The 24,779-nt window shown below is 45.1% G+C and overlaps 1 protein-coding gene across 1 annotated transcript in view; it reads left to right on the top strand.

Annotated features, from left to right (window-relative positions):
* LOC117349765 (NXPE family member 3-like) overlaps nucleotides 1-24,779 on the top strand; it is a 102,536-nt gene that overhangs the window by 61,542 nt on the left and 16,215 nt on the right. Inside the window, exons 2-3 of the mRNA XM_033923356.1 lie at nucleotides 1,716-2,455; nucleotides 9,545-9,615. Coding sequence (XP_033779247.1) covers nucleotides 1,716-2,455; nucleotides 9,545-9,615 — 811 coding nt within the window. The remainder of the gene's footprint in view (nucleotides 1-1,715; nucleotides 2,456-9,544; nucleotides 9,616-24,779) is intronic.

Here is a 24,779-nt window from a genome sequence, read left to right as displayed (position 1 = left end):
AGGGTCCCGAGGCTGTAGCTCCAACCACCGCGCCACACACTCCTCCATTCACTGTCGGTCCTGTTGCCACCAGCAATTTTTGGTGAGGCTATGCCCAACCCCCCCTATTCCGGCTCCTATGAGCTAGGTTGCCACAAACTAGCTAGTTTTGGCATGGGTGGATGGGGAGATATTCAGCAGCTTTGTTCAGTGAATTTCCCTGGTTGCCACCAGACATGAGATTTAAATGCCCAGGAGCTTTTCCTGGCCATTTAAATCACTTTGAATATTGGCCACTCTATATTTACAGTAACTTTATTTAGTTGCATTGTCTGTCTTTGGTTGATGATGTTGTTATACCTCCATTTCAGAGCTGCTAGGGTGGACTGCCCCACTCAACGGCAGAGTCAGGTGTGCTCAGCCCAGATCTGCCCATCACTCCTCCCAGACCTTCCCATCCCCATTTGTTTCTCCGCCCCTGGCCCAGCTGATTCACCAATCAGCAAAAGGCATTGCCTCTGCCATGGCAACAGAGGCCTTCATGAAAGGTCATTTCCTGCTGCCCCAGGACTAGCGGCAGCAGGAAATGACCTTATAGAAGGTCTTTCCTGATACTGTGGCACTGAAAGGCAACTCAGCAGGAGATCGAAGATTGTCGGCAGGAAGGTGGGAGAAGGGCTGCAAAAATGGAAGCAGGAGACTTGGAAGGTCTGCCATTTGTATGTTTTTCATGTCTTTGATTCTTTTGTTGTTGTTTCTATTATAACCTTATGACATAGTTTCATAGTTTATTTAAATTTTGATTAAACGCTTATCCAAAGGTACAAAGTGTTGTACATAGTAATTTAAAATAGCTGGGAGACAAACATTTTAAATAATTAGAATTAGACATACACCGACTAAACAAACATGACATGAAAACATTGGGGAAAAAGGGAAGAACTACAATTTCTTAGAAAGACTACATATGAGGAATATACAATAGGAAAGGGGGGACAAGTTAAATAAGTACGTATGTAAAATAATCAGTTATAGGCATCTTTAAAGAGTAAGCAGTTTAGGCTGCTTTTAAATTTCTGCAAGTTTTGTTCAGCTCTGAGGTATAGAGGGAGAGAGTTCCAAATTAAAGGGGCGATGACTGAGAAAATGAGAGTTTGACGAGTACCAATTATCTTTAGGGATGGGACATTAAGGGAATGCTGTGAGGCTGATCTTAAAGTTCGGGGAGGGTCATAAGGGATCAGTTGTCTATTTGTGAATGCCGGGGTATTAGTCTGCATAGTTTTAAAAGTCAAGATGTACCTGGGGGTTTATCAAATACTGAATACATAAATTATATAATTATATAATAACAACAGATCACGACAGCCATAATACAAATAACTCTGCTGAAAGGTAGCATTTGTGTAGGCAGAGGGAGCCGAGACACAATCTAAACAGCTCCATGCCTCAGTTAAGAGCTCATGAATGTTCCCAAGTCTGGATACTCTGCTCTCAGGTGCTTTGACCAATGGCATAATAAGGAGGTGGTCTGCATAGGGAGCGATGTCAGAGGGAGAGTCGCCAGGGTCGCGAGGAACACCTTGAAGTGGTTCCTCGCAGCAGTGAACAGCTAGAGGTACAGGGGAAGGAGGGGTGCCTCCACCCCTCACTACACCACTGTCCATGATTGTCCCAAGTTGGTGCAGAGGCTGATGTTCACATAGTCTCATTTAAACATTTTTCTCTTTTCCTAGATATTTTCCAGATTTCTGATGATTGAGTGGAAACTGATACTTCGCTTTCATCCCAGGATAAATACTGGGAAACAGGTCCCTTTCACCACTCGGCCCCCAGCCACGACAACTGCTTGGGAAGACTCTGAGGAAGTGAAGATGCTGAAGGAGTTGATAGCATGGCCAGATTCCCAAGGGACACCAAGTTTCAACTTGTCTACAAGTCCTCAGAACTGTGACTATCGGATCCTGAATCCCAGAGCCAACTATTCAGTAGGAGAGACCCTGGAGTTGCTGGTAACTACGAGAGACTACCTAAATAGATCAAAGAGTTATGGAGGAGATTACTTCCAAGCCAAACTCCATTCCCCAAAACTGAAAGCTGGTGTGACAGGGTTCGTGAAGGACCACAAGAATGGGACATATACTGTAATCTTCTTGCTGCTCTGGCCTGGAGACTTGGAGATCTCTGTCCATCTCGTGTACACTATCGAGGCCATCCAGATCCTCAAGACATTCAGGAAAACCAGGCCAGACAAAATCTACTTTCAAGGAAGTTTCCAGGAGAATGGAAAGGAGGAAATCACAGAGTGTAATATTTACAAGTTGAATGGGGTGTTGTGTGAGTTTATAGATCCTGGTACTAGAGAAAAGTGGTATTGTGTAAAGCCCGAAAAACTTCCTTGCAGCTCCTGGGTCTACTACCAACAGGGAGGGGCGAGAACAGTCACAAGCAAAGAGGATGATGTGTTTCTTGATGGGTAAATTATTATAAATATCATGTACATGTGTGTGTTTGGGGAGGACTTTCCTATTTTGTGATCTGTGCTAGAACGCATCAGGACGGTCAAAGGCTTTCCATCATGTGGATAGTGGTTTCACACTCTGCTACTCTCTTAAATTGTGCTGCTAGGCTACCATACTGCCACTCCCTAAAATATTCCATCCAAAGCTGATACCTAGTTGGCCTAGTGGTAGGGATGGCTGTAACTGCGACTCCACTCTTTTCTTTTCCTGAAAGGTCACTTTGAATGTTTGTTAAAGTGGAATGATTTTGCCACCAGACATTTTTGCTTTGTTTTATTATTTTGGTAGGCTCATCTTGGCATGTAAAATCTACCTTTTTCTGCCTTATTTACATTTCTTTCTGTTTCTGCAGCTCCATGCTCAGAGGTTCTGCTCTGACCCCAGACCAGACTGCATGGGATCATATCCATCTCCCTCCTTATACCTAGGGTTACCAGACGTTCTGATTTTTCCGGACGGCTTTTCAAAACCCAGCAGCAGATATAAATTTGAAAAAAGAGAAACAACATATTACTTTACAAATTAACAAATAAAAAGAAAAGAAAAAATAGAAAGAAGATAATACCATTTTATTGGAATAATACATTTTTAAATTAGCTTTCAAAAGTCAAAACCTCTTTGTTTAAATCAGTAAAGTATACTACTGTTACAGTATCCTGTCCTGACCTGAGGAAGGAGAATTTGGTCTCTGAAACTTAGTCAAAACTGTATTAAAATTAGTCCAATAAAAGGATCACTTATTTCCATTTTCTATTTATAAACACAGCTAAAATACTACTTTACCCTACTTTACTGTACTTTTGTTGTCAGGTTTCTGCTTTCCTCATCTTCATGTTGTAAGGATTGATGTAGGGGTTATGTTAGGCGCCCTTACCAAACGCCAGGTCCTGAGTTCAATACCTTTACAGAAGATTCACCAGGAGTAGAATCAAATAAGAAACAGCCAGAGGTGATTGCATAAAGAATATATTATAGAAATAGGCTTACAGAAAAGCAATATTCATAAGCATTACAATTAAGCATTACAATTAATGAGAGAGCAAAGCAGTTTCCCTGCCTTACAGAGTCCAGAAAGAAGTGTGAAGTTCCAGGGAGAGGCAGAGAGAGAGAAAAAAGGGTGATGGGGTGATGATATAAGCTTCGGGTTCCTGAGATAGAGAGAAGGGATAGAGAGATAGATAGAGAAAGAGATAGATCCATGTGTGTTGCAGAGAGGAGGCTTTTATAGCTTGGAATCTTATTCTGAATATAGAAACTATTGAATTTCCCAGTATCTTTCTGTTTAGAATTTGTAAACTGTTTGAAACAATGGTTAGTTTAATTGATAAGGAGGGTGTGATACTTGCAGGCATGGTAGATGGGATTAGTCTCTGGCTTCTTTGTCCCATTCAAGCAGCCTATCTTCTTGATAAACAATCCAGTCTGGCTGGATGATTAATGTATGTGAATTCTGTGCAGGAGCCCAGAATTCTGCATCAACATTCCAGAGTCAGATTGATATAATGTCCCATAGGCCTTTGCTGACATTGGTTAGGGCAACCAAAATTTCTGATTGCTAGCAATGCTAGGGCTGACACATGTCATTCTCTTCCTTCCATCCATCCACTGTTTGCCCTCTGTCTGCCTCTTTCATATAGCATTGACTCTTTTTCTATGCCCCCTTCCAGAAACTGTCTGCCATCCCTTCCATCTCTCCCCCCCCAATAGGTCTGTCATCCATCTTCTTTCCTCTGTTCCCCCCCATAGTCTGGCATCTCTCTCCTTCCCTCCCCCTGTGATTTTTAGCATTCTTCTCATTTTCTCCATTCAGATCTGGTATCTATGTCTCTTGCCCCCTAACCCTCTTGCTCTGGCATCTCTCTCTCTCTCTCCTTTCCTTTTCTTCCCTGGTCTCTTCCTTCTCTATTTTCTGCCTCCATCTAAATAAAATTATTTCTTACTATCCAGTCCTCAGTTTCCCTCTTTTCACTATGTCTACCCACAGCTTGCCACCACTTTCTTTCACCCCCCTCCAATATCTCACTACCTCTGTCCTCTTCTCATCCAACATATGCCCTTTTTTAACTCTCCTTCCATCCAGTATATGTTCTCTTTCTCCACTTCCATTCAGCATCTACTCCCCCAACTCTCCCCTCCCAGCTGACATCCAATATCTGCCCTCTTCTCTCTCTCCCTTCACCCCACTTCTATCATCTGCCCCCTTCTCTCTCTCTCTCTCTCCCTCCACCCCAATTCCATCAAGTACCAAGCCCCCTTCTTTCTCTCCCCCTCCATAGAGTATCCAGCCCCCTTCTCTCTCTCTCTCTCCCTCCACTTCAATTTCATCAATTTATCCTGCCCCTTCACCTCTCCACCATTGCTGCTGCTGCTGCTTTCCCACATGGTCCTGACGGCACAAGATAAACCTCAAGCACCACTTAACCTATTCCCCTTGTTGGCCCATCACCCTCCCTTCCCCTCATCTTTGCGATTGCCTTTCAGTTTCAAATTGAATAGGGGTTTTTCAGGCAGGCCCTAGCTGCTCAAACAGCTGCTCAGCTCAAAGTTTCCCCTTGTTGTGAGCTGCCCAGGCAGAAACAGGAAGCTGCATCAGAGAGGAAGCTGTGGGCTGAGCAGCCGCTTGCAATTTAAGAGAACGGCTGCTGCGCCAGGGCACATCTGAAAAAGAAAATGTCCCTTTTGAAACTGAAAGGTGACTGCAAAGATGAGAAGAAGGGAGGGAGATCGGCCAACAAGGGGAAGAAATGCCCAGACTGCAAGGCCCCCTGGAACTGTGGCGCCCAAGACAGCTGCCTTGTTTGCCCTCCTCTAACACAACACTAGTGGGCCCCCCTGATGTTTTCGGGCCTGAGGCACATGCCTACTGAGCCTACCGTTTAATCCAGCCTTGCTGGTAACCCTATTCTTTCCTACCCCCATTCCTGATTTCTTGCTTACCTGCTTGTTTTCAGACTGAAATAAGGCTTGTAGCATTTTCCTATACCAGTTCCATGGCAGCTGGGTTCACTGCAGCACAAACATCAGGTATAAATGTTGTTTAAAAATACCATATTGGAAGCCCAGACCATATGTATTCCACGGGTGGAAAAAAAAGCAAACGTCAGCCAGCATCGTTAAAATATGACGTGAAAGAGGCTATTAAAGTCAAAAGAGCATCCTTCAAAGAAAGATCCAAATTAAGAAAATAAGAAGCAGTAGAATGCTGAAAGAGAATATGAATAGAAATTTGCTACAGAGCTGCAAGGAGTGGAGTTGTAGCCTAACAGTTGGTGCAACAGACTATGATCCTGGAAAACTGGGTTCAGTTCACCCTTCCCCCCAACTCCCTGTGACCCTGAGCAAGTCACTTAACCCCAGGTACCATAGTTAGATTGTGGGCCTGCCAGGACAGATAAGGAAAGCATTTAAGAGTACCTGACTGCTCAATGTAAATCACTTAGGATCCCCTTGGAGGTGCAGAAATAAATAAATTATATCTGCCATTTGAATGGCCAGTCTTTCAATCTTCTAAGGTCTTCCTGCAATTTTTCACAGTCTGAAGGTATTTTAACAACTTTGAATAGTTTTGCGTCTTCTGCAAAATTAGGGCCCCTTTTACAAAGCCGCAGTAGTGATTCCCGCACAACAAATGCAATGATGCCCATTCAGTTTCTATGGGCTTCATCACATCTGCCGCACCGGCAGTGATGTGCCAAGGTAGGGGCGGGGCGGTCCACTCCAGGTGCATGCTCTAAGAGGGTGCACATTTGACACATCGGGTCCGGGACTTCCTACCCTACTCTGCCACTGCTGCTTTCCCGAACCAGCAGCAGTGGCAGTAAACTTTAGATTCAGCCATCGCGGGACCTTCCAGCACCTCCCCACTGCTACTAGTCCATCCCCTCCAACATCACTTCCTTGTTCCAGAGCAAAGCCAGCAGCCATGGAGAGGTGCAGAAAGGTCCCATGATGGATACATTTAAGTTTACAGCCACTGCTGCTGGTTTGAGAAGCATATAGCAGTGGTGGGGAGGTGAGGGGGCAGGATACTGGATGGCATTGGGGTGTAGGGAGAGAGAAGGGAGCAGGATACTGGTATAGAAGGGTGGTGGATGGAGAGGGAAGTGGAGTAGATGGAGGGAGGGGAGGCAAATGCTGATGGAATTGGGGTACAGAGAGAGACAGAAGGGGGAAGGATACTGGATGGAATTGGATTGGAGGGAGAGATAGGGACTGATGCTTATGGAAATGGGGTAAAGGGCAAGAGAGGGGGCAGACATTGGATGTTAATGGGAAGGGGAGCAGATGCTGGGAAGAAGTGGGGATGGAAGAGAGAGGGGAGCAGATGCTGGATGGAAGTGGGGAGGAGAGAAAGATGGGAGCAGACGCTGGATGGGAGAGGATACTGAAAGGAGAAGATACTGAAAGGAAGGGGTAGAGAAAAAAAGCACATGATGGAAGGGGATGGGATAAATAAAAAAGGGCACATGCTGAATGGGGGAAGAGGATATATTAGAAGGGTGAGAGAAAGAGGTGGTAAGCTGTAGGTAGACTCAGTGAAAAGAGGGAAATTCAATTCTTTCTTCCTATTCAGTACTCAATCTAGACAGATGCAGAAAATAAATTGAGAGGGAAGAAAAGGAAAGGGAAGAGAGAGGAGAGAGTGAAATGCCAGACCATGGGGGGTGGGGGGAGAAGGAAGGAAAGGAGAGGCAAGAGATGTCAAATCATTGGGGGAGAGGAGGGAAGGGAAGAAGCTGGATGCCAGACCAATGGAGGTGGAGGGAGAGATGAAAAGGACATAGAAAGAGAGAGGATGCCATATGGAAGGGGCAGAGAGAGAGAGCAGGAAGAGAGTAAGGAGAAGATGAGGAAAGCAGAAACCAGAGATGACAAAAGTAGAAAAAAATTATATTTATTTATTTATTTTTGCTTTAGGATAAAGTATTGTAGCTGTATTGATAAACGTTAATAAATAGAAAATGGAAATAAGGTGATCTTTTTATTGGACTAATTTTGTACACATATCAAATTCTTGAAGATGGTCCTGGTGTTCTGTCTCCCTGATGTGGTGACCAAGTTCCGCAATCTCACCCGGAGATCAGCAGGTATCATGGAAAGCTCGGCCCTCTGATTTCATGCAGGAGATCTTTCACTTCTGCTATCGGCTCCGGCTGGGCTAGTGTAGACATCTCTACCTCCAGGGCCAAAGCTGGAGAGAGTGCACGCTGTCCACCTTGTGCTGCCATGTTGGAGGCTTCCGCACTGCTAGGCACAAAAGGAAAATCTTTCAGAGCTTTATGGATGGTTGAGGACAACCAAACTTTATAAATGTGATCCACAAAGGTACCATACATCCATGCACTTTTTTTGTGCAAATTATATGCGTTTTGGACAGTGAAGGAGCTAAATTAAGGCCCGAGCATGTGGAGCTCCGCGTTCAGCCGACTATCTAGTACGGTGATGTCACTTCCTCACTCTTATTGGACTAATTTTAATACATTTATGACTAATTTAGGGACTAAATCTCCCTTCCTCAGGTCAGGACAGGATACTCTAACAGCAGATCTGTTCGTGATCCCCTTCTTAATCATTCCTAGCATTCTGTTCACCCTTTTTGCCGCCGCCGCACATTGTGCAGACGGCTTCATTGACTTGTCAATCAGAACTTGTTTAGTTTTACAATGGGTGTACTGCTCACTGCAGTATGTAAGATGCTGCCTTTTCCTATGTAAAGTGGAACCTTGGTTTGCGAGCATAATTCGTTCTAGAAGCGTGCTCGTAAACCAAAGTGCTCGTATATCAAGGCCTGGCTCTTGCTCTCTCTGAGATTCTAATGAGATTCTCGGAGAGAGTGGGAGCTAGAAGGCCTTGAGCATGCGCCAGTGCTCAAGGTCCAGCCCAGCAGAGATCAGCGGCAAGCGGCAGGTTCTTCCGGCACCGGCACGTCCTGTGGGTTGGTGCTGCGTGCCGGTGCCAGATTGCAGTAAGGGTTTGGGTTTGGGCGGGTGGATGATGCCGGTTCTCGGGGGTGGGGGCTCACAAATCGAGTCAATGCTCAGTTTGCGAGGCACGATTTGCAAGAGTGTTTTTGCTCGTCTTGCAAAACACTCTCGAACCGTGTTACTCGCAAACCGAGGTTTGACTGTACACTCTTGCTGTGCAATGTGTGGATTATTACGCTGAAGATTTTGGCAGTGCGGGTCTTATGAAGAAACTTTGGCGAAACGCATCAGGACCCAGAGATTAAGGGCCTTTTCTATCAACCCAGAGATTAAGGGCTTCTTCGATCAAACTGCGCTAGCAGTTTGTAATGCGGTGAGCCGCGCTGCTCCCAACGCTCATAGAATTCCTATGAGCATCGGGAGCAGTGCAGGCCATTCAGCGCAGCTCTCTGCACTAAAAACTGCTAGCTCAGTTTGATAGAAGAGGCCCTAAATTAAGTGTATTATTTAACACAATTGTAAACAAAATTCAAAAAGATAAGGTAAGTTACCTATTTGAGCAATTACATTTGGTGCGATGATAAAAAGTAGAGACAAGTCAAGAGAGCAAACATCCCTGAAGTGGTCTCTAAAACAGTTCTGAGCACATCTAAACATCACATTAAAAAAAAAAAATAATAATAATTTCATAGTTATATGCTAAGTTGGTTTTGTTTTCCAGAGCAGGACTTTAGATCACATCAGTGCAGCCCTTGGGTTTATCTGCTCATCACCTTGGGAGAATCTCTTCATAACATAAGAACATAAGAAATGGCTTCGCCGGATCAGACCCTAGGTCCATCCAGTCCGGCGACCCGCACTCGCGGAGGCCAAGCCAGGGGTTCCCCGTTGAGAAACCTTGTTTACTCGTATCCCTCTATGTGATTTGCGAGAAGGTGTGCATCCAACTTGCCCTTTAATCCCGGAATGGTGGTCTCCATCAGGTGGTTAATAAATCTTAAGAAATAAATAAATGTAGAGGATAGGTAACTGTTTTATCTGTGGAGATCCTGGAGGGCTGCCGCACTAAAACCTCTTGTGTCATCTCACTCGTTTCATTCTCTCTCTCTTTGATTCCAGTAAACTAATTGATCAAGAGGTCCCAAGGCGAATTCCTGCAATTCATGTCCTCGCTGGGAACAGCAGCCAAAGTAAGGATCGCACAACCCCACAGGCCTGTCCCAACCCTCTGCCATATCTGTACCATATAATAATAATAATAATAACTTTATTTTTGTATACCGCATTACCATGGAAGTTCTATGCGGTTAACAGATGAAGAGACTGTACATTTACAGTGAAGTTACTTTTTTTATTTTTTATTTTTTTTTGGCATAGCAACATTTACATTTTCAGCACCGCTACATTTACGGTGAAGTTATTTTTCAGCTAGGTTACAAATTGCAGAGAAGTTACATTTGCTGTAAGTTACATATATATAGCGGAGTTCATACAGTAGTGTTACATACGGCGGTGATACATACTGTGGTGATTAGTTGGATAGGGTGATCCATTTTGTTTAACCATTTGGTGGCTGACAAGATTGGAGGAGTCGAGAGTCTGAGGTAAGTCAAGGTCCATGGAGGAGGCAAGGAAGAGGGGGGGGGGGGGGGGGGAGAAGATAGAGGAATTTATCAAAAAGGTAGGTTTTGATTGACTTCCTGAACATTTGGTAGGGGGAGGGGGAATTGGAGATGAGTGCCCGCATGGAATGCTAGGGATCTGTCGAGGAATTTCTTGTAGAGGCAGCCTTTCAGGGAAGGAAAGGAAAACAGGTAGGTGTTTTGTGTACGAGAGGGGCCTGCAATTTCAAGGTGCTTGGATAGGTAGATTGGAGAAGAGCCTGCTAGGGTTTTGAAGCAGAGGCAAGCGAATTTGAAGATGATCCTTGCCTCCACCGGCAGCCAGTGGAGTTTAGTGTAATAGGGGCTAACGTGGTCATATTTTTTGAGGCCGAAGATGAGGCGGACGGCAGCATTTTGAACTATTCTTAAACGTTTGATGGTGTTTTTATAGGATCCCAGGTATATGATGTTACAATAGTCCAATATACTTAAGATTAGTGATTGGACCAGAAGACGGAAGGAGAGGTGGTCGAAGTGGCGTTTAATGGTACGAAGTTTCCAGAGGGAGCAGAAACATTTTTTGACCTGGGCACTGGTATGATCTTCGAAGGTCAAGCATCTGTCTAGGAGGACTCCAAGGATTTTTATGGTGGGGTTGATAGGATAGTCTAGGCCGTTCAATTTCAGGGAAGTGTTTGTAAGTTTATGGTTAGGACTTGCCAGGAAAATTTTGTTTTTTTCGGTGTTCAATTTTAATTTGAATTGTGAGGTCCATAGTTCTAACTTGGTGAGGACGGAGGAGGTGAGTTGTTCCATCTGTTGTGTAAGTGAAGTTAGGGGAATGATAATGGTAATGTCATCTGCGTATATGAATGATTTTAGGTTTAAGTCAGCAAGTGTCCGTGCCAGGGGGGCCAAGTAAATGTTGAAAAGGGAGGGGGATAGAGGGGAGCCTTGTGGGACTCCGCAGGGGTTGCGCCAGTGATGGGAGAAGGTTCCGTTGCTGTGGACCTGGTAAGTACGATTAGTTAGGAAGCTTGAGAACCAGTTTAGTACTTGGCCGGTAATGCCAATGGAGTCAAGGCAGTTGAGCAGGATATTGTGGTCGACCAGATTAAAGGCGCTGCTTAGGTCGAATTGGAGTACAAGGGCGCTTTTGCCCAGTGAGAACAGGTGGAGGAGGTAATTGATCAGAGCAGCTAAGACAGTTTCTGTGCTGTGGTTTGTGCGGAAGCCGGATTGGGAGTCGTGAAGGATGTGGAACTTTTCTAGGTAGTTCATGAGGTCGTGGTTAATAAGGCCTTCCATGAGTTTTTGGAAGAGTGGGATGTTGGCGATGGGTCTGTAGTTGGCGGTGGAGGAGATAGGTTCCTTGTTTTTAAGGCGGGGGGATACAAGAATGTGGCCAAGTTCAGTCGGGAAGTGACTGTGGACAGGCATAGTGAGACCCAATTGAAGAGGTCGGCTTTGAATGAGGGGGGAGCGGATTTCATGATGGTGGGTGGGCAATTGTCTAATAGGCAGTTGGAGTTAGCGTATTTTGAGTAGAGATTGAGAAAGAGGATCCAGTCTGGGCTTTCGAAGGAGCTCCAGGTCATGTCTGTAATTGAACCTATTGTGTCTGCTGCAGGAAGGTTGAATATTGGCTCAGGGCTGGGAGCTATAAGAGACGATTTTAAGGTGTGAATTTTGTTGGCAAAATGGTCTGCTAGGATTGTAGCGGGGGGCGGGAGGTCGGAGCTGGAGCGTTTGTGTGAATCTGTGTCTAGGAGGGAGTTGACTATTCTAAAGAGTGCTTTACTATTTAGATAAGGGGAATTGATTAGTTGGGAATAATGTTTACTGCGTTTATCGTTGATCAATCTTTTGTATTTGTTGACTTTCATTCGCCAGTTGAGTCTATCGTTGTCAGTCCCTGATTTACGCCATGTTCTTTCAAGTTTCCGTACTTCGCGTTTTATGGCTAGGAGATTCACGTCAACCAGCTGTTTGAGGGCCGAGGGGTTTTCTTGCGAAGTCTTAGGGGTGCGATGGTGTTTAGGACTTGGTCGCTGAAGTTTTTCCAGTCTAGGTAGAAGTTGGGGTCAGGGTCAGAGTTAGAAATGAGGGTGTAATGTGACCAGAAATCTGCTGGATTAATTTTTTCTCTTGTCCAGATCATTGTCTTTGTATGGTTGGGCTTGGGTTTCCTGTCTGGTTGTTTTTTGAGCCAGGCTAGTTCGAACTGACACAGCAGGTGGTCAGACCAAGGGGTGTTAGACCAATTTTGTTCAGTGAGACTTATGTTAGGAGTAGTGGGGGTGTTGGAAAGGAAAGTGATCAGGTCAAGTTGGTGAACTTTAATGTGTGTTGTGGTTTGGGGGGGCTTGGTGAAGCCTAGCGATGTGAGGAAGGAGAATAGGTCTGCAACACTGGGGTTCTCTTCTTGCTCAAGGTGTAGATTGATGTCTCCTGATAAGAGGTTGTGGGTGCTGGCTGCCGAGTTCGTAGAAGGAATTCGTAGTAGTCTTCTTTTGCTAGATTCCATTAGGGGGTATGTAGAATAGTGTGATGATAAGGTTATCAATGCAGTCAGTTTTGGAGATTTTGCAGGTGAGGATTTCCAGGTTATTAGTTGATTTGGAATCTAGGATTTGGAAGTGAAAGTGGTCATGGAGAATGATGGCCAGACCACCTCCTCTTTTAGAGTTTCTTGAGAGGGGGATGATTTTGTAATGTGGTGGGAGAATATCCGCTATGATTACATCCTGGTCAGAAATGAGTCATGTTTCGGTTAGATGTAGTCTAATTTCTAGATGGGGTTCTTCCAGCCAATCTTTGAAGAGTTGGGCCTTATTTCTAACTGAGCAAATGTTCAGGTAGGCGCCGGGAAGAGTGGATTGTTCTGGGAGGGGCGAAAGTTCTGTACATTGTAAATTTTTTAGAGATCGTTTACTTTTGTGTGCTGGTCTTGGTGGGTGGCGGGTAGTGTTGATCACAGGGATGGGGAAAGGACCTGTTTCTGTGACGTCATGAATGAGCCGGTGGGGCGGAGGAATTTATCAGGTCCTGGGATTCTAGTCCATGCAATGTAGGTTGGTATAGGTTCGAAGGCTAAAGCTTTTGTAATCCAGCCTCTTGTGCTAAGCAAATAGAGGAGGAGGAGGACAATGAGCTTGTGAGTGGGGATAGACATGTTGGGGTGGCAGTTAGGGTGGCGAAAGAGGGAGGCTGGGCTGGGGAAGGGGGGTAGGCTGGAGAGGCTAGGGAGGAGGGGAGATAGTCAATTAAGAGGAGGTGGGCAAATACGAAAGACTCAAGGGCAGATGAGAGGAAAGGATATGAAAATAGGTCTATGAACCGATGTTCAAGATGAGATTAGTAGCAGGTAAGATGAAAAGGACTATGAGCGGATCTGTACTAAGTGAGACAATGTGCAGGTATATTAGAGAGACTATGAACAGATCTATAAGACGGAATAAAGGTCTATGTTATATGAGGTGTAAGTCTTGAGCAGTGAAGAGGGCCGACTCGATCTCCCTTCCCCTTCACTGTGCTGGGGCAGGAAAAGGCCCAGTCTGCTGAGCCCTTAAGAGGGCTGGAGGCAGGCCAGGTGCCGAAACGGCTGCTGGGGGCAGGGCAAACCGCCAATCACGATGCTCCTCCGGTGCAGTGAAGGGGGCCGACTCGATCTCCCTTCCCCTTCACTGTGCTGGGGCAGGAAAAGGCCCGGTCTGCTGAGCCCTTAAGAGGACTGGAGGCAGGCCAGGTGCCGAAACGGCTGCTGGGGGTAGGGCAAACCCCCGATCATGATGCTCCTCCAGTGCAGTGAAGGGGGACTACTAATACACAGCTATAGGACTCCACTTATATTATTTATACTTAAATATCTAAACTGTAGAAAGTGGAGCATCCCAATAGATAGAAACATAGAAGATGATGGCAGAAAAGGGCCACAGCCCATCAAGTCTGCCCACTCTATTGACCCACCCCCTTGAGTCTGAGTGCTAGTGACCTAGACTTGACCCTCGTAGGGATCCCACGTGGATGTCCCATTTATTCTTAAAATCGAGCACGCTGGTGGCCTTGATCACCTGCACCGGAAGTTTGTTCCAGTGATCTACCACCTTTTCCGTGAAGAAATACTTCCTGGTGTCACCACTAAATTTCCCCCCTCTGAGTTTGAGCGGGTGCCCCCTTGTGACTGAGGGTCCCTTGAGAAAGAATATATCTTTTTCTACCTCGACACAACCAGTGACATACTTAAATGTCTCAATCATGTCACCCCTTTCTCTGCGCTCCTCCAGGGTATAGAGCTGCAGTTTGCCCAGTCTTTCTTCGTATGAGAGACCCTTGAGTCCAGCAACCATCCTAGTGGCCATCCGCTGGACCGATTCAGCTCGAAGCACATCTTTCCGGTAATGTGGCCTCCAGAATTGCACACAGTATTCCAGATGAGGTCTCACCATGGTTCTGTAGAGTGGCATAATGACTTCAGGTTTGCGGCTGACAAAGCTTCTATTGATACATCTCATCATTTGCCTTGCCTTAGATGAAGCCTTCTCTACTTGTTTGGCAGCCTTCATGTCTGCACTGATGATTACCCCCAAGTCCCGTTCCTCTGAAGTCCTAGCTAGCGTTTCTCCATTCAAGGAGTATGTTCTGCATGGATTTCCGCTGCCGAGATGCCTGACCTTACATTTTTTAGCGTTGAAGCCCAGCTGCCATGTCGAGGACCAGTTTTCCAACGTGATCAGATCCTGCGTCATACTGTCCTTGAGGTTGCTTTCACTTACTATGTTACACAGTTTGGCGGCGTCGGCAAACAGTGATACTTTACCCTGAAGCCCCCGGGTCAGGTCCCCTATGAATATGTTAAAAAGGGAAGGTCCCAGGACTGAACCCTGCGGCACTCCGCTAGTCACCTCCGAAGTCTCAGAGAGGGTGCCATTGACCACCACCCTCTGAAGTCTTCCACTCAGCCAATCATTGACCCATGCAGTTAGTTTCTCACCCAACCCCATCGATTTCATCTTGTTTAATAGTCTACGGTGTGGGACACTGTCGAAAGCTTTACTGAAATCCAAGTATACTATGTCCAGAGCCTCTCCTGAGTCTAGCTTTCCTGTCACCCAATCAAAGAAGCTTATAAGATTGGATTGGCATGACCTGCCTCTGGTGAATCCATGTTGACAGGGATCCCTTAGATTCCCTTCATCCAATATCGAGTCTAATTTACCTTTAAGTAGAGTTTCCATGAGTTTACACACTATTGATGTGAGACTCACTGGTCTGTAGTTCGCAGCCTCTGCTCTGCAACCCTTTTTGTGCAGAGGAACGACGTTTGCTGTTTTTCAGTCCAGGGGTACTCTCCCCGTACTTAGGGAGAGATTGAAGAGCATGGCTAACGGTTTTGCCAGAACATCGCCTAGTTCCCTGAGGACTCTTGGATGCAACTCGTCCGGTCCCATGGCTTTGTTCACCTTGAGTCCTGACAGTTCTCTGTAAACATCAGCTGGTGTGAACTCAAAATTCTGAAATGGGTCTTCCTTGCTTTGCTTTGCTTCCAGCTGTGGCCCGTGCCCTGGTGCCTCGCAGGTAAAGACTGAGCAGAAGTAATCATTCAGTAGTTTGGCTTTTTCAGAATCTGTTTCCACATAATTCCCGTCTGGCGTTCTAAGGCGTACTATCCCGTTTGCGTTCTTTTTCCTGTCACTAATGTACCTGAAGAATGATTTGTCCCCTTTCTTGATGTTCTTCGCTAGAGTTTCTTCCATTCGAAGTTTGGCCTCCCTAACTGCTGTTTTGACCGCTGCAGACTTTGTCCTGTATTCAATGTTTGCTTCTTTTTCCCCGGTGCGTTTTTACGAGAGAAATGCTTCTGAGATCTCAAGGGATACCGCCTTTAAGCTTTTGAATTTTACAAAATAATTCAGAAGTGGAACTGTTCACCAGATATTTATCTCTCACACTCATGCACACAATAACATTCACTGTGATTGGAATGAAGATTTTGCAGAATATGAGGGAGGAGCCACCCACGCATGTTCCATTCATGTCATTCAATCTGTCCTTTTTATCTGTACTAAGTTCTTTTCAGACTAAGATAGTTACCACTGCTCCAAGCTGGGGTGAAGGGAATTTAGATTTTTTTTTAGCTTTTTTCAGTTGTAAAATCCCGGATGTATGGCCCCACCCCCTTCCGCCTACAACCCTGCCCCGTTCTGCCTCTAACCCCGCCCTGTTCTCCCCAGCCCCACCCCCCAAACAGCCTCATCTGTTATTTCTCTACCAGTCTGGAGGGCCTCACAACATACGCGGATGCGTGTGACATCATTCAGCTCAACGCAAGACTGTATTTCGCCACCTGGCGTCTTCAGGGGTTGTGTTTACAAGGCTCACCAACATCATAACTTCACCAGTAAACTAAGCATGACTTGAACAGGGACCCAGGGTTCAGCACAAGCCGGGATCAGCTGACAAGCAGGAAACACACAGTCTACCAGGAAATCAAACTGGCAGTTTGATGTTGGTGAGCCTTGCAAACACAGCTCCTGAAGACACCAGGTGGCGAAATACAGTCTTGCGTTGAGCTGAATGCTTTATGAATTGAAGAACAGGACCATCATGAAGACAGAGAGGCCTGCCGATTGTGTTTAAGAAACTGTGATTTTCATGTGCTAGACTGTTGTGCAACTCTCAGTTCGAAGCCTCTCTGACTAGATGATCATGGACTAATGAACTCATGAACTAACCAAGATCCAGTTTTGGATAAAAGTAATGACAATGACTGTAGTATGTGTGTGAAAGCTGAGAAGTGAGTGTGAGTGTGAGTGATGGGGATTAGGTTCACTGACTAAATTATTCTGATATTTATTAATAAATTAAGTATTGGAAAGTTATACTATAATGAAATGAACTGTATGAGATAAGAATAAAATTGAATTGATTCAGATAATACTTGTTTGTATTAAATATTTAACAGCTGATTTTTAGAATTTGATTTATCCAATAGGCAGCTATTTAACTAACTGGAAAAAAACCCTCAAGCTTAGGCTTTAGGTTATGCATATTCATTAGGGATATCTTGAAACCCCAACTGACTGGGGGTCCCGCAGGACAGGTTGAAGAACCACTATTTATGGAATAATAAGAACATAAGAATTGCCGCTGCTGGGTCAGACCAGTGGTCCATCATGCCCAGCAGTCAGCTCCCGCGATGACCCTTAGGTCAAAGACCAGTACCCTAACTGAGACTAGCCTTACCTGCATACGTTCTGGTTCAACAGGAACTTGTCTAACTTTGTCTTGAATCCCTGGAGGGTGTTTTCCCCTATGACAGACTCCGGAAGAGCGTTCCATTTTTCTACCACTCTCTGGGTGAAGAAGAATTTCCATACATTTGTACAGACTCTATCCCCTTTTAACTTTAGAGAGTGCCCTCTCGTTCTCTCTACCTTGGAGAGGGTGAACAACCTGATTTTATCTACTAAGTCAATTCCCTTCAGTATCTTGAATGTTTCAATCATGTCCCCTCTCAGTCTCCTCTTTTCAAGGAAGAAGAGGCCCAGTTTTTCTAATCTCTCACTGTACGGCAACTCCTCCAGCCTCTTAACCATTTTAGTCGCTCAATGCGCAGCAGCGGCAAAGAAAGCTAACAGGATGTTAGGCATGATAAAGAAGGGAATCACGAGTAGATCAAGGGAGGTCATAATGCCGCTTTATAGAACAATGGTCAGACCACACTTGGAATACTGTGTCCAACACTGGTCTCCATACCTGAAGAAGGATATAACACCCACTATCAGACACAGAAAAACGCACTCCCCATTCATACCTCCCCCAATCAAGGAAGTAAAACGAACAAAACTACACGACAGCCTCCTAGCCACTCAAGCCGCAAGGCTGGACAACCAGATTTCCAACCTTCTAACGACCACCCCAGACTACAAGACATTCAGAAAAGAAATAAAAACTATACTTTTCAAGAAATTCCTGAAGCAGCCATAACACCACGTACTCCTAATAACTCTAAAACTGACAATTGATCTACCCTTTACTTCACTAGTAATAACAATAGAGCTTCCATTGTGACCCTCTTCTTAATTCTTTTGCAAACCGCCTTACCCTTAACAACCCGTGAAATGTTTAAAAGATCTACTACTTACCTCTCTAGCTAATCAATAGTTCTCCCATTGTAACACCGTTTTTATTAATCTTTTGTAATCCGCCTTGAACCGCAAGGTAATGGCGGAATAGAAATCCCTAATGTAATGTAATGTAATGTAATGTAATAACACTGCTGGAGAAGGTGCAGAGGTGAGCGACGAAGCTAGTAGAAGGTATGGAGAACTTGAGCTACAAAGATCGCCTCAGAAAACTGGGATTATTCACCCTTGAGAAGAGAAGACTGAGAGGGGATCTGATAGAGACTTTTAAATTGCTAAAAGGAATCGACAAAATGGAACAAGCTCACTCACCAGCAGGGGGAAAGGATGGAGAGCAAGAAATAGCTTTATTCACATTGGCGAATGTGACCCAGACTCGGACCAGAGGTCATGGCCTGAAGCTGAGAGGGGACACGGCCAGGACAAATGTCAGAAAGTTCTGCTTCACACAGCGAGTGGTGAACGCCTGGAACTCTCTCCCGAAAGAGATGGTGGAGGAAACTACCATTCTAGGATTTAAGGGAAAATTGGACGCACATCTTCTTGCAGGACACATTGAGGGATACGCGTGTGCGGATCACCGGACTGGATGGACCCCCAGGTCTGATCCGGTGCAGGCATTTCTTATGTTCTTATGTTCTTATGTTCTCTGGACCCTTTCGAGTAGTACTATGTCCTTCTTCATGTACGGCGACCAGTGCTGGACGCAGTATTCCAGGTGAGGGCATACCATGGCCCAGTACAGCAGCATGATAACCTTCTTCGATCTGTTCGTGATCCCCTTCTTAATCATTCCTAGCATTTTGTTCGCCCTTTTTGCCACCACCACACATTGTGAGGATGGCTTCATTGACCTGTCGACCAGTACTCCCAAGTCTCTTTCCTGGGGGGTCTCTCCAAGTACTGCACCGGACATCATGTATTCGTGTATATGATTTTTGTTACCGACATGCATCACCTTACACTTATCTACGTTAAACCTCATTTGCCATGTCGCAGGTCTTCGCATTCCTCCTGCGTCTTCACTACTCTGAATAACTTTGTATCATCTGCAAATGTAATCACCTCACTTGTCATACCAATTTCCAGGTCATTTATAAATATATTGAAGAGCACGGGTCCATGCACCGAACCCTGTGGCACTCCACTTGTGACGCTTTTCCAGTCCGAGTATTGTCCATTTACCCCCACTCTCTGTTTCCTGTCCGCTAGCCAGTTTTTAATCCACGTGAGTATTTCACCCTCGATTCCATGGATCGCAATTTTTCAAAGTAGTCGTTCATGCGGAACCTTGTCAAACACCTTCTGAAATTCCAGATATACAATGTAGACCGAGTCACCCTTGTCTATCTGCCTGTTTACTCCCTTGAAGAAGTGCAGCAAGTTTGTCAAGCAAGATGTTCCTTTGCTGAAGCCGTGCTGGCTGGTCCTCATCATATTGTGTCCGTCAAGATGATCAATGATGCGGTCCGTTATCAGCGCCTCTACCATCTTTCCCGGAACCGAGGTCTGTAGTTTCCCGGAACTCCCCTCGAACCTTTCTTGAAGATCGGCATAACATTCGTCACTTTCCAGTCTTCCGGAATCCTTCCTGATTTGATCGACAGATAAGTTGAAGCAGTTCAGCTATAGCCCCTTTCAGTTCCTTGATTACCTTCTGATGGATGCCATCCGGTCCCGGGGATTTATCATTTTTAAGCCTATCAATCTGTCTGCATACCTTTTCTAGATTGACCGTCAATACTGTCAGTTTCCCATTTCGTTTCCTGCTTATAGCCTGTTGGCTTCCGGTATGTTGTGTATATCCTCTTCGGTAAATACAGATGTAAAAACTGTGTTCAGTTTGTCGGCAATGGCTTTGTCCTCCTTTAGCACTCGCTTTATTCCATGATCATCCAATGGCCCCACTGCTTCCTTTGCAGGTCATTTCCCCTTAATATATTGAAAGAACGGCTTGAAGTTTTTTTACTCCTTGGCTAATTTTTCCTCATAGTCTCTTGTGGCCCCTCTTACCACCTTATGGCACCTGCTTTGATGTTGTTTGTGCTTTTTCAAGTTTTTCTCTGTTTTTGATCTTTTCCATTCCTTAAACAAAGTTTTCTTGTCTCTGATCACTTCCTTTACCGCTACTTGGATCCCTTGTTGATACACGGTATATATAGATTTTGCGCCTCGGTGACTGTGTCCTTAAAAAGGGACTATGCTTGCTCTAGCGTTTTTACAGTGCTTATCCTCTTCTTAATCTTCTTCCCTACCATGAGTCTCATCCCTTTGTAATTCCCTTTTCGGAAGTTCAGTGCCGTGGCCGTCGTTTTGGATCAATGTTTTGCCTCTGTGTCCAGGTTGAAGTGGATCATATTGAGATCGCTGCTTCCCAGCGTCCCTTCTACTTCTACACCTTGCACGGGTCCTCGTAGTCCATTTAGAATTAAGTCCAGAATTGCATTTCCTTTCGTAATTTCCTTGACAAGTTGTTCCAGGAAGCAATCGCCTACAGCATCCAGGAACTTGGTCTCCCTACTGCAGTCGGAGATTTCTAGGTTCCAGTTTAATCCCGGATAATTGAAGTCACCCATGATAACTGCATTGCCTCCCTTGCAGTTGCGTTTAATCACGTCCGTCATTTCTCCATCAATTTCTCCAGTCCGCCCTGGGGGTCGGTAGTAGATGCCGATCTTCGTTTCCGTTCCATTTATTCCCAGAATTTTGACCCATAGAGACTCTACCTTATTTTTCATTTCCAGCGTGTTCTCTCCGGTAGACTCAATTCCCTCTTTGACATATAGGGCATTACCCCCACCTTTTTGACCTACTCTGTCTCTGCGATATAGCTTGTATCCCGGTAGCACAGCGTCCCAAATGTTTTCCTCATTCCACCATGTTTCCGTGATGCTGATGATGTCACCTAGGAAATTCCCATCAATACTCAACATAAGAACATAATAGCAGCCTTACTGGGTCAGACCAATGGTCCATCTAGCCCAATAGCCTGTCTTCACGGTGACCAATCCAGGTCACTAGTACCTGGCAAAAACCCAAAGAGTAGCAACATTCCATGCTACCGATCCAGGGCAAGCAGTGGCTCCCCCATGTTTGTCTCAATAGCAGAAAGATGCTGCTCCTTATGGACTTTTCCTCCAAGAAATTGTCCAAAACTATCTTAAAACCAGCTACACTATCTGCTCTTACCACAACATCTAGCAACATGTTCCAGAGCTTAACTATTGTCTGAGTGAAAACATAGTTCTTCCTATTGGTTTTAAAGTATTTCCCTGTAACTTCATTGTGTGTCCCCTAGTCTATAATTTTTGATAGACTAAAAAATTGATCCATCCAGGATTTTGTAGACTTCAATCATATTTCCCCTCAGCCGTCTCTTTTCCAAGCTGAAGAGTCCTAACCTCTTTAGTCTTTCCTCACATGAGAGGAGTTCCGTCCCCTTTATCATCTTGGTTGCTCTTCTTTGAACTTTTTCTAGTTCCGCTGTATCTTTCTTGAGATAAGGTGACCAGAACAAAACGCAATACTCCAGGTAAGGTCACACCATGGAGTGATACAGAGGCAGTATACCATTCTTAATTGTTAACCATCCCTTTATAATAATTTCTAGCGGCTTGTTTGCTTTTTTGGCCGCCACTGCACATTGGGTAACCAGAAAGGGTTTTTTCACTCTCTGGAAACTCAGATCCATTAAATCTTATTTCGATACGTCAGCATTCAGAATCCTAGTGCAATCCCTCGTACTAAGTCAACTTGACTACTGCAACATAGCCTATTTAGCAATCTTCCAAAAGAATATGCGATGTCTTCAAATAATGCAAAATGCTGCAGTCAGACTTATCTTCGGGCTGAAGAAATTCGATCACGTGATACCTTATTACCGGCAGTTGCACTGGCTGCCAACGGAAGCACGTGTAAAGTTTAAATTCGCCTGCCTCTGCTTCAAAGTACAGTACTATATGGACTAGCCCCCAAATACATAACGGACCTTTTCTCCTTTTCCACCAACAAATGTAAGAGAAGCACACATTCAAACTTCATTTCCCCTCCAATTAGAGGTTGCAAACTGAAAAAACACCATGATCACCTTCTTTCACACCAAGCAGCCTTATTGGGTAAAGACCTAGATCAACTTCTTTCACCCACTACCTATGAGGAATTTAGGAAGCGCCTAAAAACACACCTGTTCCTGAAATACCTAAACAACTGACCTGCTCTTCTCTCTCTCCTCAACATCGGTCCTCTTGATCTCCTACCCTTTTCCTCTCTCCCCTCTTGAGTCCGCATAGAACTTCATGGTTCTGTGATATATATAAACTGTTACTTAAGTCCGCATAGAACTTCATGGCTCTGTGATATATATAAACTGTTACTGTTATCATATCGTAATTTTCGCTGTTTTTTTTTTTTTTTAATTGCAAGGCCTTCTCCTAACAGGCCCACTTGGAAATTTATTCCAATTTGTATACCTTATACTCTTGCTCAGCAATTTGTATATCTATAATTTTGCTTCCTTAAAGTTTCTGCACTCTGTATTTCCTCTGACTATCTGCACATTGTAACTCGCTGAATGTCCAGCTCTCTTGATTGTAAACCGCCTAGAAGTTGCAAGATTGTGGTGGTATAGAAGAATAAAGTTATTATTATTATTATTGGGTGGAAGATTTCATTGTATTGTCTACAATGAAATCAGGTTCTTTTTCTTGGCGCTGATCCCCAAGGTCAATCCTAGCATCTGGTAAGATTTGGGTTATTCATCCTAGTGTGGATCACTTTGCATTTGTCCACATTAAATTTCATCTGCAATAATAAAATCATTAAGCTAAATAATAATACATGCAGAAAGTATCTACTGTGTTTCCTTCAAAATAAGACACTGTCTTATATTAATTTGGGGTCCAAAAGTGCTTATTTGGGGGGATGTGTTATTTTTTTTTGTATACAACGATCATCTCTCACCCATCCCCTTGTGCAGCATCTTTCTATTCCTCCTCCCCTCCCGTGCAGCAGAACCCCAAAAACAATTTCATTGTGTTGCGTTAGATCTAATCTAAGCATTATTCTTGTATGCCACATCTTCCCTATAAAATAGAGCTTTAAATGGTTAACAAATAAACAAATTACAGATCATCCTTAAACTGAATTTCAGACGTCATAACATTTCTGAAATAAAAAAGTCTTGAGATCTTTGTGGAACAGATGATACAAAGCCATTCCCCCCTGTGCAGCAGAACCCTGACGATCCCACCAACCCTGTGCAGCATCTTTCCATCTCTCCGTCCCATTCCCCGTGTAGCAGAAACCTGACTATCCTCCTTCCCTCTGCCGCATCACTGATGATGTCATCAGTGACACGGCAGCACAGGGAAGACCCCAGCGGGAAAGGCCGTGAAGCAGCCTGTTCACTGCTGCCGCCACTGCTGTTTGGAATGGAAGTAAGTCGGCCACAGGGTGGGAAGTTCGGCGGGGTTCTGCTGCGCGGGATGGGAAGGAGGGATGGAAAGATGCTGCGCAAGGGGATGAGTGAGGGGGGAGGAAAGATACTGGGGGAGGGGGAAGAAAGCGCTGCCGCCGGCAAATCGGGGAGTGTCGGGGACATTAGGGAGGGGCTTCGGGGGTTGATCCAGCTAGGGTTTATTTTTTGGGAAAGGCTTATATTAGGACCTACCCAAAAATCATGCTAGGGCTTATTTTTGGGGTAGGTCTTATTTTCAGGGACACATGGTAATATAAAAATAAAAGATTGTTTTTATTCTTTCATTATTATTATGATTTGACTTTGATAGAGTTTCGCATGTGCATCCTATGAGATGATTTACAACAGCTTCTACTTACTGTGTGTACACACAGGTGTAGTAAGAGGGGAGCGAGGGGGGTGGTCCGCCCTGGGCACCATGTTGGTTGCGGGTGCTGGCACCCCCTCTTCCTCTCTGCCCCCTCCACCTCTTCCCATTCCTCCCCTCGCCACAAGCGTGCGCCCTTCCCCCGTAACTCTAGTTCACCATCGCAAGCAACAACTTCAATATGTTCCTCGTGACCACATCAGCTCTCCCGCTGGCGTCACTTCTGGGTGCCACGCATAGGCAGTAACATCGGAGGGAGAGCCACCGGGAGTCGTGAGGAGCATGCTGAAGTTGTTACTCGTGGTGATGAACAACTAGAGGTATGGGGGAAGGGACCATGAGGCGCACAGCGGGGGGGGGGGGGGGATCTGGGAAGGAGCGGAGGGTGGAGACAAGGATGGGGGAGGAGCGCTTCTGACCTGGGCGTCTCTTACCCTCGCTACACCACTGTGTGCACAGCTGTTATATCAAAGTTATGAGGCTTTATTCTCCACCTTTTTATTTGATCTAAAGAGGTCTCTGATGATTCTCCTTCAGTGGACATGATAAAACAATTTTTTTTTTTTTAAATGTTATTCAAAAAGTTATTCAAAAAGTTTCTGCACTTTCATATTTTGACGGAAAATGGTTGGGGCGGGAGAAGTAGTAAGAGGGTGTCAGGGGAGGCCCTATAATGAGGCCAACTGAGGTGGCGGCCTCAGGCAGCACTGTTGAGGGAGTGGCATCTTGCTGTCTCTGCTGCTCCCCTTCCCAGCATCAA

The sequence above is a fragment of the Geotrypetes seraphini genome, chromosome 16, assembly GCF_902459505.1.
Source record: "Geotrypetes seraphini chromosome 16, aGeoSer1.1, whole genome shotgun sequence".
Taxonomy (NCBI): domain Eukaryota; kingdom Metazoa; phylum Chordata; class Amphibia; order Gymnophiona; family Dermophiidae; genus Geotrypetes; species Geotrypetes seraphini.
This window is presented reverse-complemented; position numbering and strand designations above follow the sequence as displayed.